General features: G+C 38.9%; 1 protein-coding gene across 2 annotated transcripts in view; it reads right to left on the bottom strand.

Moving 5' to 3' along the window:
• asz1 (ankyrin repeat, SAM and basic leucine zipper domain containing 1) overlaps positions 1-13,926 on the bottom strand; it is a 40,378-nt gene that overhangs the window by 13,724 nt on the left and 12,728 nt on the right. For both annotated transcript variants that reach the window (XM_013273810.3, XM_003449206.5), the window contains exons 4-7: positions 12,788-12,899; positions 4,258-4,369; positions 3,953-4,087; positions 3,556-3,674 (exon numbers count right to left, since the gene is read on the bottom strand). In XM_013273810.3, coding sequence (XP_013129264.1) covers positions 3,556-3,674; positions 3,953-4,087; positions 4,258-4,369; positions 12,788-12,899 — 478 coding nt within the window. The remainder of the gene's footprint in view (positions 1-3,555; positions 3,675-3,952; positions 4,088-4,257; positions 4,370-12,787; positions 12,900-13,926) is intronic.

Genomic DNA, 13,926 nt, shown 5'->3' with positions numbered 1-13,926 from the left:
ATATTCATTGCTTTTAATAGATTTTTAATAAACTTCACATTTTACTGTTTAATCTAAGATGCTATCCTCAATCTGATACCATAGAAAAAAAAAATGTCCTTAAACATAAACTCCTTTATTAAAACCTAATTTTAAATCGCTGACATAATGCTAGCAGACAGTTTTTTTAACGTTAACATTGTACTCTGTTGACCGGACACAATGAAATGTTAAGATGGTTGCCAAGTTACCAGATATATTGTAAAGCATATGTATAACGTTAGCTACTGCAAATATTAAGTCTATGAGAAAGAACTGATTTCTCAACAGCAATGACCAGTTAGCTTAGTGGGGGACACTTTTTTTTCAAAAATAAAACATATCTTTGGTAGCAGATTTTTTAAAAAGAATATTTTTAGGTTGTCTGTGGTAGCACTGTGATTCTGGTGAATTTGCACTATATTTTGTGCTTATCAAAATTTTGCTATGCCATGTCTAAGTTTTCCTGTGCTTATAAGTGTACTTATTTTTCTTTAGCATTTATGCTAAAGTTCCAGAAGAACTCCCTGTCTACATGAGGGCTGCAATGACTCGGTGGCATATAAAGCGCCTTGAGGCAACTGTTGTTGTGATTTGCTGCTATATAAATAAAACTGAATTGAATTGAATAATGGATTATAAAATTCATCAACGCTGTATTTTGTTATCAACATGTCATATACTAAAACTACTTAAATGTGTTTTTGTAATTGCAATACACTACAGGAAGCTATGGGGGCAGTATCACCTATACTGTCTGCCAAGACAGCACCCCTCAAGCTCCCAGGCCAAGGACTGGGACATAAAGTATAAACTGCCCACAGGGGAATTTTTCTTTTTTTAAGTCAGTTAAAACAGATTAAATGGCATTGACCATCTGAGAAACAATAATAAATACACTGCCTGACCAAAAAAAACAAAGGTCACACACTCTAATATTTCATTGGACCGCCTTTAGCTTTGATTACGGCAAGCATTCTCTGTGGCATTGTTTCAATAAGCTTCTGCAATGTCACAAGATTTATTTTCATCCAGTGTTGCATTAATTTGTCACCAAGAGCTTCTATTGATGCTGCGCAAAGCCTCCTCCAACGCATCCCAAAGATTCTCAATGGGGTTAAGGTCTGGACTCTGTTGTGGCCAATCCATGTGTGAAAATGATGTCTCATGCTCCCAGAACCACTCTTTCACAATTTGAGCCCAATGAATCCTGGCATTGTCATCTTGGAATATGCCTGTGCCATCAGGGAAGAAAAAACCCATTGGTGGAATAACCTAGTCATTCAGTATAGTCAGGTTGCTGAACTGTTGCTGAACGTAGACCTGACCAACTGCAGCAACCCCAGATCATAGTACTGCCCACACAGGCTTGTACACTAGGCACTCGGCATTATGGGTGCATCACTTCATCTGCCTCACTTCTTACCCTGATGCGCCCATCACTCTGGAACAGGGTAAATCTGGACTCAGACCGCATGACCTTCTTCCATTGCTCCATAGCAAATTGAAGCCTTTTTTCCCCAGTTTGCCTCACTGATTACTGGTTTCTACACAGCTGTTCAGTCCCAATGCCTAGAGTTCCCTTCGCATTGTGTGTGTGGAAATGCTTTTACTTGCAGTAGTAAACATAGCCCTGAGTTCTACTGTTGTTTTTCTTCAATTTGATTTCATCGCCGATCACAATCATTCAGGATTTTGTTCCGGCCACATTTCTTCCTCGAAGACGATGGGTCCCCACTATCCTTCCACTTTTTAATAATGCGCTGGACAGTTCTACCCAGTTTTAGTAGTTTCTGCAATCTCCTTAAATGTTTTCTCTGCTTGAAGCACGCCAATGATTCGACCCCTCTCAAACACACTAACATCTTTTCCACGACGAGATGTGTCTTTCGACATGGTTGTTCACAAAATGAGAAGCAACTAATTGCACCAGTCGGGGATAAATAACTTGTTGCCAGCTGAAAAATAATCGCGCATGAAGTAATTGTCCAATAGGAGGCTTGTACCTATTTGCTTAGTTAAATCCAGGTGGTGACTTTTTTTTCTGGCCCGGCAGTCTATATGTATATAACCAAATTTGTAATTATTAACAGTCTTTTCTATTTCTGTTTTGTTCTGCATTAAGCAAAGGCGTATAGATGAGTTTGTCCTGAAAAGAGGCTTATGCACCTCTCAAATTGCTGAAGTCATGGAAGCGAGCACCTTCACCATGGTTATCGGCAGCTGAGAACATCATCTCAAAGATAAGAGCAAGCCTCACTCCAGAGCACAACCACTGTAGTCGTGAATCCATGAACGATCATCTGTAAACTTTGGAAACTTGTTATTTTGGACTGGAAAAAAAGCTTTTTGATTTAATTTCAAGCTTTTACTCAAACTTATGGAACTATCTGAACTATTTGCACTTTTTTTTGTTTAAATACTACTAGCACTTTACGTGGTGATTCATTTTCAGAAGGTTTTTGAAAGGTAGTGAAATTTTTTTGATTTCCCATTCGACACCATAAAAAATTTGTTACCAGAGAATCCCTACCAAGGACGGTTGGGACAGGACGGGAGTCTAAAAGTATTAGATTTTCTGACTACTCTACTGTTTATTAAAAGAAGAAAAAACAACAACAACAACAAAAAATAACAATGCTAAAAAGCTGAAGCTCCTGAATGCTTTTGAGGATCGATCTGCATTTTTTACATTTTCATTCTTTCTAAATCAGCATTTGACGTGGAGGTCAAAGGGGTAAAGACATCATTTTCTACTTTCAGGATCAGAAGAGAGCAACAGGGAGTACACACACATTAGAGTAACCACAGAGTACTCGCAGTTCCAGTCTCACTGCTGGCATGACGCGCTTCAGAAATTAGCTTCTCTTCTCATGATGTTCATAACATGTTTAATGTGTAAAATGGGTTTTAACGTCTTTGTAGCCGACAAGAGAGAAAGGCAGCTAAAATGTTTACAGCCTCTAATTCACAGTGCCAGACGTGGTCTAAAATTACGTTTCTGGCTGATGATAATTGCCAAGCAGTGCCTGAATGGACTAAACATTCATGCAGAAGGTTTATTATTGTTTATGTCTGGTTCGACAATGGTTCAACAACACCTGCCACACAGACACTGGTTCACTAAGAATCCAACAGGGGGCATTAAGCTACAGAGACGACTGGAATAGAGTTTTGTAATGACAAGAGATGATTGGTGTAAAGAGGAGTTGTATGAACAGAGCCCATCGTCACTCAAGCACTGACAATCAAGTCTGAACACATATTGTTTTTACCTGCTGTAAACTCACAGCCCTGTACAACCACAACTTTTCACTGACAGGAATTAAACAACAGCAAAAAAAGAAGACAAACAAGTTAAAATAATACTACAATATTGATAAAACACTTTAGAAATCTGAGGCTTCTGTGATGATGGGTTCAGAATCGAGACAAACCTTTTAAGAATGTTACCTATTGCTGCGTAAAAAAAAAAAAAAAAAAAAAGCCCTAAATGCATGCAAGTGAATGTTTTTAGGGCATTCAGAGTTATCTTACCTCTCCTTAGGAGATGGAAATTCAGAGTTAGTCTTGAAGAATTTAGATAGCGTGTCCTCCATGGATCCAAAGGCCTGGACCTTAGAGATGTTTGAGGAAGAGGCCAAGATCCTGGAAATCTGTGAACAAACGCATATTCATGAACTCTGTAAGATTAAGCAGCTGATGGTAGAAAATGTTTTTGATAGTACAGCATACCACAAGTGCATCACTGTAACTTTAAAATACCTTAAAAGTTGCATAAGCCCATCCAATGAGTCAAACTACACCCTTTAGTGGATGGATTCATGCCCCCAAACCCTTGTTTCAATTAATGCTTATAAGCATTATAATACTGCAATTCTGACATGCTAAAGCATATAGGTGGCATGTAAAAGCATCTAAGTACTTTAGGTACCTGTCTGTGTTTGAAGATCTCAGCCAGATCAGCAGGGCTTTTGCCAGTCTTTGTCCTGATGGTTTTGTCTGCTCCTAGCTGGAGGAGTTTCAGCACTGCCTCCTCCCTTCCATACTGCACTGCTATAGCCAAAGCCTAACAACAACAAAAAACATTAGTTACATACATAATGTCAAAGTACAAATGTTATCATGATAAACATTATGCATTATATATTACACTGTGCCCTCTGTTACAGGGTCTGCAACAGTTAAACTGAAGGCTCCCACATAAGAACTTTGACTTGACAAACATAAGTAACACACTGTGTATCCATTGCGTTCCTGGACATTGATTTCAGCCCCATGGGACACCAGGAGGTTGATGACTTTACTGTAGTTGTCCCTGGCTGCCAGCATCAAGCAGGTCATTTGGGACCTGAAAGGAATACCAGGCAAGAAAATAGAGAGAAGATAAGGACAAAGGAAAAGGACAATTTTAAGAAAATAATTTAGATGGAGCAGTAACCATTCTGGGGGTGGAGAGAATATATGGAAGCAGCAGAGAAAGTGAAATGGACATTAGTCTTTTGAATGAGGACACGGCAAGTACAGTGACCAATGAAAATGGGTACATGTAATAATAGTATATGGAAAAACCACCAGGGTGCAGTAGATACCATGTTATAGATAGTCCTTCAGGTTGGAGCCAGTGAAGCCTGTACTACTACATGACTGAGCAAGCACATTCACCATTTCAACAAGTGTTTGATGAAGATTGATGATTTTCTACTTTGATCTTATGTCTTTGTTAATAGACACATTTATATTGCACTTTTCTGTTTTTACTGAACACTCCCCGGCTTTCTACACTACAAGCTACATTCTCACACACAGACACACACACCTACCAATAAAGTGATTTATTCTATACCTTTTATTCTCTACTAACACGCCTACAGATGCATTCCTTATCTTCCCAAGAGATCGAGACCCAGAGATTGGACCCCCTGTTGATTAAGGTGACCTGCTCAAACTCCTGAGTCACAGCTGATGACCCATAAGAAACTAGATGTTTTGGTACTATAATTCAGACAAGATAAGCAGTTCTATGGCATCATAGAACTGGGGAATTGTTATAGGTATGCTACCTACACTGAGTATTTTTGATTGATAGTACAGTGGGAACAGGTAGAGATTCCAGAGTCACAGCTAAGCCCAAACATCTTCAAAATGTCTGCAGGTACTTGTACTGCCACTTTTTCAGCTTTATATTTCAACAAAATACATCTAAAACACCACTATCACTGAAGTATAAAAGTAATGAATTCAGTGATAATCGAAAAGTTGAAATAATACTGAAATATTAAGACCACAACTACAGTCTGGATCCTTGCACTCTGCACTAAAACAGCACCCTGCTGAATCAGCCTCTGGACAACGGCCAGTGTTTTAGTGCTTGCAGTATAGCTAGTGGACTTACTGTTCTGTCTGTTGGAGAACATTTATGAATGCAGATAAAGTTTTAAAAGATAATAAAAAGTTAAAGAGTCATCTGATGACATGCAGGCTAAAAGAGCCATCAGTCTTGAGTGCTACCTACCGAGTCACAATCACTACACAGTTTTCAGAATTTCAGAACCCTATAGCTTATCAACCAGCTAACCATCCGTTCCAAGTGAAAGCTACAAAGCTCAGTTAAAAAAAAAAAAAATAGCAGTATAATCAACCAAAGTCCTTCTAGAAGCAAGTCTCGTCTCTAATCAACCATCTTGAAATGCATAAAGGCAAATATTTTTAAGTATTATTTAAGTTAAAAATTTTTTAGTGGGCACAGAAATTGAAAATTATATGCTCAGATTTGGATACAAATGTGATATAATGTGCTTGAAAAGCTTTCTGGCTTGTTCCAAAGAAATGTGTTAAATTTTCTACCCTCTTTGTTCGTTCACCCTTAGATTTCAGTTTGAGATTGTTTGAATCGCATGTCTCTCTCATCCATCAGCTTTATGAATGAAGATAGATTTGAAAAATGATCATTAAAATAGATATATAATCATATGGCAGCTGACATTTCATTTCAGCAAATTCATCTTCTGATCTCCATTTGGGCCATTTACCTTCAAATCCTGCTTAAACTTGACTGATCAATAGAACTCACACTAAAAACAGCCAGGAAAAAGGAAAACACTATAGTGATAAGTGAAGATCACTTATAAACATGTCCGTCAAATTCCAGGGAGTCTTAAAACAGTGCTCTGGTTTTAACAACTTTAACCTTTCTTGTTAATTATTATTAGTTATAGTTAGTTATTAGTCTATTGCCTCCATGTGTTTGCTTCCACTTAAACACGGCCTTATATCAAATAACTTCTGCTAAAGTAAAGTACGTCCTCTGTCTTATCACCTGTGACTCAAACATAACAGGCGAGGAAAATACATCAATCCAAAGGCTGGGAAAGTTTAGGGGCCAATTTATCACTTCACTTAATTCTTTTATGGAGAACTGTGTGTCTGTCTGTCTGTGTGCGTGCGTGCGTCAGTCAGATATTTAAAAAAAAAAAACATAAGTAAATAGGAGGCATTTTGAGGAATAATCCATAATTCACAATTCACATGCAATCATGCTTCAGTGGATTCACAGGTCGAAAACTTAGTTAATCCTTAAAAGTTTACTTATTTAAGTTCAACACGATATGTGAGTAAGCCTAAAAGGTAAAACTGTGGTCAGGAAAGGTGTTTACATCACTGCCAACAAATCATCTTGAACTTAGAAGTGCCCCTAGACAGAGGTGATGTTTGTGAAACGAGTCTAAATCTATGCAGCACGTCAGAGGTTTTTGCTGAACACAGACGATGATAAGCAGTAAACGCATCAACATCTTCATTTAACAAATTCCCAGAAATCACAAGTTAATGTTCCATGTGAACTCAAACAAATGTGACAATGGCTATGACAACATCTTTAGTAACATGCCTCTGTGCTCACTAATCAGTGGCTAGAGTGGCAAGAAAACAAGATAGGGAGGGTCATAAAGTTTCTGCTTCCACCTCTCCTATTTTATTTTCCCAAGGGTTGTTATGGTGTGAGACAGGCCTCAAGGTCCATCACAGACCACTTCTGTGTGTTCTCTGTATGTGTGTCCTTCACACTGTGAGCTCTGGACCGTTCCCAAAGAGCGGGCTGATCAATATGCAGACAATTCAGTATAAAAATGATTCCTCCTATGAGAAAGAACAATGACTTCCAGAAATATCTGACTCACTGCACCTTGGTCAGCTCTCTTAAATCGATTCCACAATTTAATCTTAAGATTTTCCAATGAATAAATTTACGTAAGCACCTGGAAAGATATCTTCTCTTTAGTGACAAAATTGCCAAATAATGAATCTTGAGCAACACCTTTCCAGCCTATAAATGACAGTAAAGGGAAAAGTATCTCATTGTTGCTCCCAACCTACACATAGATAGATAGTTTGGGTACCTGTGAGGACAGGCGAGTCAAAGTGCAAAACAAAAAAGTTTAAAACAAAAAAGGAACACTAAGATTTACATAAAGGTAAAGAAGCAGTCATACAAACATCTCCAATGTTATGTCTATAACAAACTCAAAGCACATCACTGTTGAGTGATGCAAACCAACAGAAATTTGTGCCGGTGATGTGAACAGAGGAAAAGATGAAAAAATGAATCTGATGTTCTGCTGAGAAAGCCTCTCAGCTGAGGTTCTCCCAGACTGTGGATTCTTCTGCATGTACTGAAAATCACAAAAACTCACAGATGAGCCTATTGTGGCTGTTTTGGGCAGCTGGAGAGGTATGATTCAACTTTTAAATACAGACAGGAAGAAAGAACAGAAACAATCACATTTGTAAGACTGATAAGACCTAAACAAAATACCATAGGTCTTCCACAAGCTGGAATTTTCAGGAATTGCAATAATGTGATAATATATTGAATGTATTTGTGGGAATAATGAGCAGACTTTCCAGACTTCAGATTCTCAGCTTGTATTGAATATATATCATTATATATAAGCCCATCCATTGAAATCGGGGTACAAAAGCATGTCTCAGCTTTAGTGCACTAATACTTTCTGTACCTAAAGTTTATATTGACAATGGATGTTACTGCAATTGTGCTTTCTTAAAGAGTCCAAGTCAAGTATTTTAAGTCTTCAGGGGTCTGAATGGTAACGTTTCAAGTTAAATGACATGCAAACATTTTGCCTTTCACAGCTGCAGTACTACAGATTTGAGCTCTGTGTGAATGTGTGACATTTCACACTTATGGCACAGTCTACTTTTTTCTTTTTTTCCCAAAATGAACTCTAATTTTAGGCAACGTTCCAGTTAGACAGGCCTGCAGGTCAGTCTGCAAAAAAAACCTGTTACTAAGGAAACTCCAATGCCAACTACCTAGCAAATGAAAATTTCGGTTTCAGTCATTTAGTGCTTGCTGAAGGTTGCAAGGATTTGGTTTCCAGGGAGTCACTGACCAAAGTGATGTTGTGGTTTGGTACTATTAAAAAATAAATAAATTTAAAAAAAAATACCGGAGGCGTCCAGTGGTTTCCCTCAGCATCCTAGTAAATATACCTATGGTATCAATTTCAAAATTATTGCATTCACAAGATTTTCAGAAAACTTTGAGGTCTCCTGACACATACAGGATCACTAAGGGTTTTCGCTTAGGCAGCAGTTGTCCTTCTCTCCTGGATCAGCTGGAGCTTCCTCTAGGTGCCTTCCGAACTTTGACAAATGTCCAGCTAAGATAACCACATTTACTCAGGGCCTTCTTGATGTGATGTTCTTCTGTTTCCCTGGGCGCTGTGTCTGTGGGGATGATTTTCGCTCTATGTTGTGGTGTCCTGATGACACCCAGTTTATGCTCCAGTTCCCCCATCGAAAACGCTACGTCCAGATGAACAGAATCAACCTTTTGGGAAATAAGTAAGAGCTTTTCTTTCTTCTATCTCAATGAAGAATCTCGATTTTGACTTTCTATAGAAAAATTTTTTTGTTGAGAAGCAGAGAAGGGTATAACACCATTCATAAAGCTTTCAATGTCAGCAGACATTCTGCAGCCTCCTTTCTAATTAAAATAAATACTAATACAAAGTAAATATTTTTGCTCCATCAAAGTTTGCAAACCCCTCATGTTTTCCAAACTTTTTGAATGACTGCAAGGAAAAAGCCACTAAAATGTCTCTGAATGAGCCCTATCCGGTGTGTACATTACCTTTAATGCGTTTAGCAAAGATCAGCACAGTGAAGGTGGAAAAAAAACAAAAACAGGGGACACATGGAGGCAATGGACCCCACATTGTGCTCCTGCAGGACTGTGAGAGATGACAGAGAATTCTTGTTTACCCTAAAACGGAGGAACGAGCAGCTGGTGTTAATCATTGGTTTGATATTCAGACGTAAGAGGCGATGAGAAGGAGGGGAAGGTTTATCCTCTGCACCCACATGAACCTCACATTCTTTTTCTTTTTTTTTTAATGTTGGGGGCTATTGGCCCCTCTCCTCACCCCCTCCCTTCATCTACATCCTTCTGTGTCTTGTTACTTAACTTCAAATATTTTGTCTGGGAAGGAACCAATCAATTTCCTAATGCTACAGCCTGTCTTTTTGTATCAACAGGGGGTTTCAGGTGGCATGTGTCGTGCATGTAATGACATTCTGGCTGTGACAGTGTGGCAGAGGATTAGGGAAAGCTAAACAAGGCCACTGGGGGGCTGCACCCACACTTTGACACAGCAAAATTCCACAGATGGTAACAGTAAAAGTGCTTCAAGAATGGTCTGTCCTCATTCTTTTCCATGAGAGGACATTTTTCAAGTTCTTTTCTGAGGCAGGAAACCAGAGTTTATATCCAATCACTGCAGAGACTGATGGATACCAAACTTACCCAGCTTGGGTACGGGACTTGTATTAATACATACAACCATCAATATATCAGAATATAAAAGTCAAATTACAAAAGTAGCTGCTTAAGTCCTTAGGGTCAATTAAGACACTTTTTTTTTTCAGAGGTGTTTCCATGATTATTGTTATAACATTAATTAACTTCCAGGTCCGTCTGTTGTTCTGTAGCGCTACACGCCTATATTTGTATAATTTACAATTCAAGAATCTATTTATTTGATACTATTGTGTTTTTGTCTGCGTTGATCCTGCACTTGATAAAACACAATGGACCAAGGAGCTCCAACACCAGCAGATGACATGGCACCACGAATCATCAAAGAGTGCACAAACTTCACACTTCAAACATCTAGGATTCTGTGCTTCTCCACTCCTCCACTCCTCCATAATCTAGGACCTTTATTTTTTAAATGAAAAGCAAAATTTGTTTTCAACTGCAATGATGACTTTGGACAGCAACAGTCCATGAATAACAATGACAAATGTCATATCTGTTGCCATCTATTGCAAATCTCTTGCTGTCTAATTGAGCAAATGTATCATTCAGAAACAAAAAGACACAGCTAGTTAATGTAGGGAGTAATATACTAACAATTCAGTGCAAACAGAGTTTTTGTGGCAGCCTGAAATCTGTGTGTAACATAAAACATTATTTACTTTCAGATCTAGTGTGATGTGTGTATCAGATCGCAGTAGATCTGGCAGTAGATAGTGTTACTCTGCAGCATGTGTGAATGATCTGGGTTTTTCTACACTATGTGAAACTAAACCGTAATTGTGCACCAAGGCTGCCATCTCTCATCTTGCAGTTAGAAAGCCTTGCTATGAGGGCATCTCTGAAGTAACGTTAAACACACAGTTTGTTAGCTTTGCAAATGAGCCGAGTTGCTATGATGAGCAAATAGAGCAGGGGTTGGCGACTCCAGGCCTCGAGTGCCGGTGTCCTGCAGGTTTTCGATATCACCCTGGGTCAACACACCTGAATCAAATGATTAGTTCATTACCAGGCCTCTGGAGAACTTCAAGACATGTTGAGGAGGTAATTTAGCAGTTTGAATCAGCTGTGTTGGATCAAGGACACATCTAAAACCTGCAGGACACCGACACTCGAGGCCTAGAGTTGCCTACCCCTGCAATAGAGGAACAGCCTCAATCCTGAGTGAAATCTCAACCCTTACCTGACGGTCATTCACTGCATCTTTCACAGTTAGAACTTGCAGCCCAAGATGCTGCAAATTACATTACAGAACCAAATTATTTTCACAAAGTCTGCTGTTGATCTCAGTAAATGGAAGAAGATGCATCCTTCCCTTGTTCAGAGATTTACAGATGTCGGTTTAGGGAAAAAAAGAAAATAGGGTGATGCACTGCAGATGATGCACTGCAGGAAGGCTGAAAAACATCTGTCATCAAAACAATGTTTTCTTAGTAATATCCTTTAGTGTAATATTAATTTTTTCTTTAACCTGAATTTTGACATTATTTCATATTAAATATTGAAGTTAAGTGGCAAAGCTGGTGAAATACTGATCAGTAGACCGGGGATTTAATTTTGGCATGTTGATCCATTCATACAGTTGCATTTGACTGTAAGTAACTGAAGAGGAAAGCACAAGACTGGTAATATTGTGAATATTAATTTAAATAATCATGACTCATTATAACATTTACATATTAATGTTACACACTAAAACGGCCCCATTAATACCTAATGAGGGAAGTAAAAGAAAGAAGCATGAATGTTGCTCTGTGTGTGCACACTGCTGAGAAAAGACAGGGAAAGCCTAAAACACTGAACCTGCTCTGCTCATTGTAAAAAGGAAAACAAGATGCATTTTTATTCAGTTCAATTTCATCAGACTCCTGGTATTATTGCAGAGCTGGAATACATGGGGCTTGACACCAAAAACTCAGAGCATCAGAACAAAGCCAAAGTTTCGGCACTGGCCTCACAGCTTTGAGCAATCCAGCCATGCCAATTATGCGCTCTTTCTGATAACATCTCTTCCTCTCATTCCAAATAAACACTTCTAGTGGCAACTGTCACACATCGCCACAAAATAAGACGTGCGTTTTGGTGTTAAATTTTGTGTAAGTTACAGTCAACTGCATACCATAAACCTTGGTAACTTAGGTTTTGTTTTTCATTATTTGATGGAGCAGACAAGATACACTCATCACCACATACTCCATGACTGCAAAAATTACAATATGTTAGCAATTAACTTTAGACCACCTTGCACAGGTCTCCTGGGGGAGACCTGTGCAATCTCCTTGGGACCATAAGTGGCTATCCAGAGGTTGAAGGTGCTGTATGCTAAACCTCTGGGAAACCAGGCAACTCAGTCAACTTTACATAGACCTTAATAATTTTTCAAAAACACCCCCAGACAACAGCAAATTTTCTAATTATCTAAAATAACTAAGAGGCGGTAGCATCCAAAATTGGAGCATTTCAGTTGTGCTACAGTGCTTAAAAGACGGCTCTGTTGTGCGTTGTTTTTTCACCTACACTTCAAGGCTTTGGACCAACAAACTACCAACACCACACTGACTGGGTTTAATTCAACAAAGTGTGTAAAAAAGTTTCTAGTCTCTTGCCCACCCTTTACACTCTATGTTTGTTTGTCTGTCTGTCTGATACCCGTCTGTACATGTACATGCCATAACAGGACATTCCAAACAAAACACACAAATATACACACACTGTATGGAGCACAGTGGTGCATAATGCTACCACATGGCAGCTAAACATACGAGAACCATCAAAGGAAATGTGATCCAGCACCTCGTTTTTTTCCTCCCCTGTTCTAGAAAAGTATGAAGTGTTTTTATTTGGCCTACATCAAAACGGGTGTGACTGTGCGTACTATGTTGAAAATCCCATAAATATTTTGACCTAAAACACATCTGCACCCTCTCTCACCTGTCCACCATGTTGGGGTCAGCATTTCTGGACAGCAGGAGCTCCACGCAACGTGCAATTTTGTCCTCACTGGCAGATGCTGTGCAGCTGGCCATGAGCACCGTCCAGTGATCTGTGGAAAAGAATAACAACAATTTTAAGAGTCACTTCTATTTTAATAAACATTTAGTTTAGCTCGGACTATTAAAAAAATACATTAAAACCATATCAAGCTGGCACCAATTATACACATATAAAGATTGCCACTGACAATGAAGACAACATTTTTTGCTTATTTTGTGTCCTGCTCTTGGGTAGAGAAGATGCAGACAGACTGCAGCTGCCAAAATCCACCTGTGTGTGAAACTCATGCCAAGCACATTGTTGTCTGGTGTAGGTGCAGCTGCTTGGACATGCATCCAAAAAACACATCCTTGTTTGAGTCTAGTAAAGCTTTAGAGGAAGCATTAAGAACTATACTAACTGGGTTTGAAAGCTGATTCATGTCTGGCTGATGCCCATAACACAATGAAAAGATATCAAAGAAACAAATCAGTTTCAGAATAGTCCAATTTTAGAGATCTCAAATACTGCGTTATTGCATTGACAAAATCATTTTCGCGTGATTATTACATGGCCAGTTGCCCAGGCACATTAATGGCTACATTAATAGCCGATGTCTACTACTACTAGGTTTTTAAATGTCTGAATGAATGTCGCTATCGGCCCTTGATTTACTTTTGCCCTCACTCTTATTTTAAAAGGCCAATTGCCACTATCCAGCCAGACTGGTCCTTCCAGCATGTTTGCTTGGTCATGTTCCTCTGATAACATATCTATGATAACATTCAGCTGCTCCTTCTCCTTCTGCTGCAAGGTGAAGGGCCACTCTAACCAGAGCCTGCAACATATGGATGCAGAGATCACCTAGCCTAGACTTAACAAGAACTACTGTCACCAGCTGCTGTTCATGATGGTTCCTCCTGTGTTCCCTTTTGTCCATTTCTCACTTTGTGTGCGATTTTGAGCCTGTTCACTCTTTTAGATTTCTTCCTTTTATATTTTGAAGGTAACTTCCCTCCTTTCCCGCCGTTCTTCTTCCCACTCATGCTAACTTCTGATTAAGTTCATCTGTTCCTTACATCCTTTAAATCTGTGTC

The sequence above is a fragment of the Oreochromis niloticus genome, linkage group LG7 (assembly GCF_001858045.2).
Source record: "Oreochromis niloticus isolate F11D_XX linkage group LG7, O_niloticus_UMD_NMBU, whole genome shotgun sequence".
Taxonomy (NCBI): Eukaryota; Metazoa; Chordata; class Actinopteri; order Cichliformes; family Cichlidae; genus Oreochromis; species Oreochromis niloticus.
This window is presented reverse-complemented; position numbering and strand designations above follow the sequence as displayed.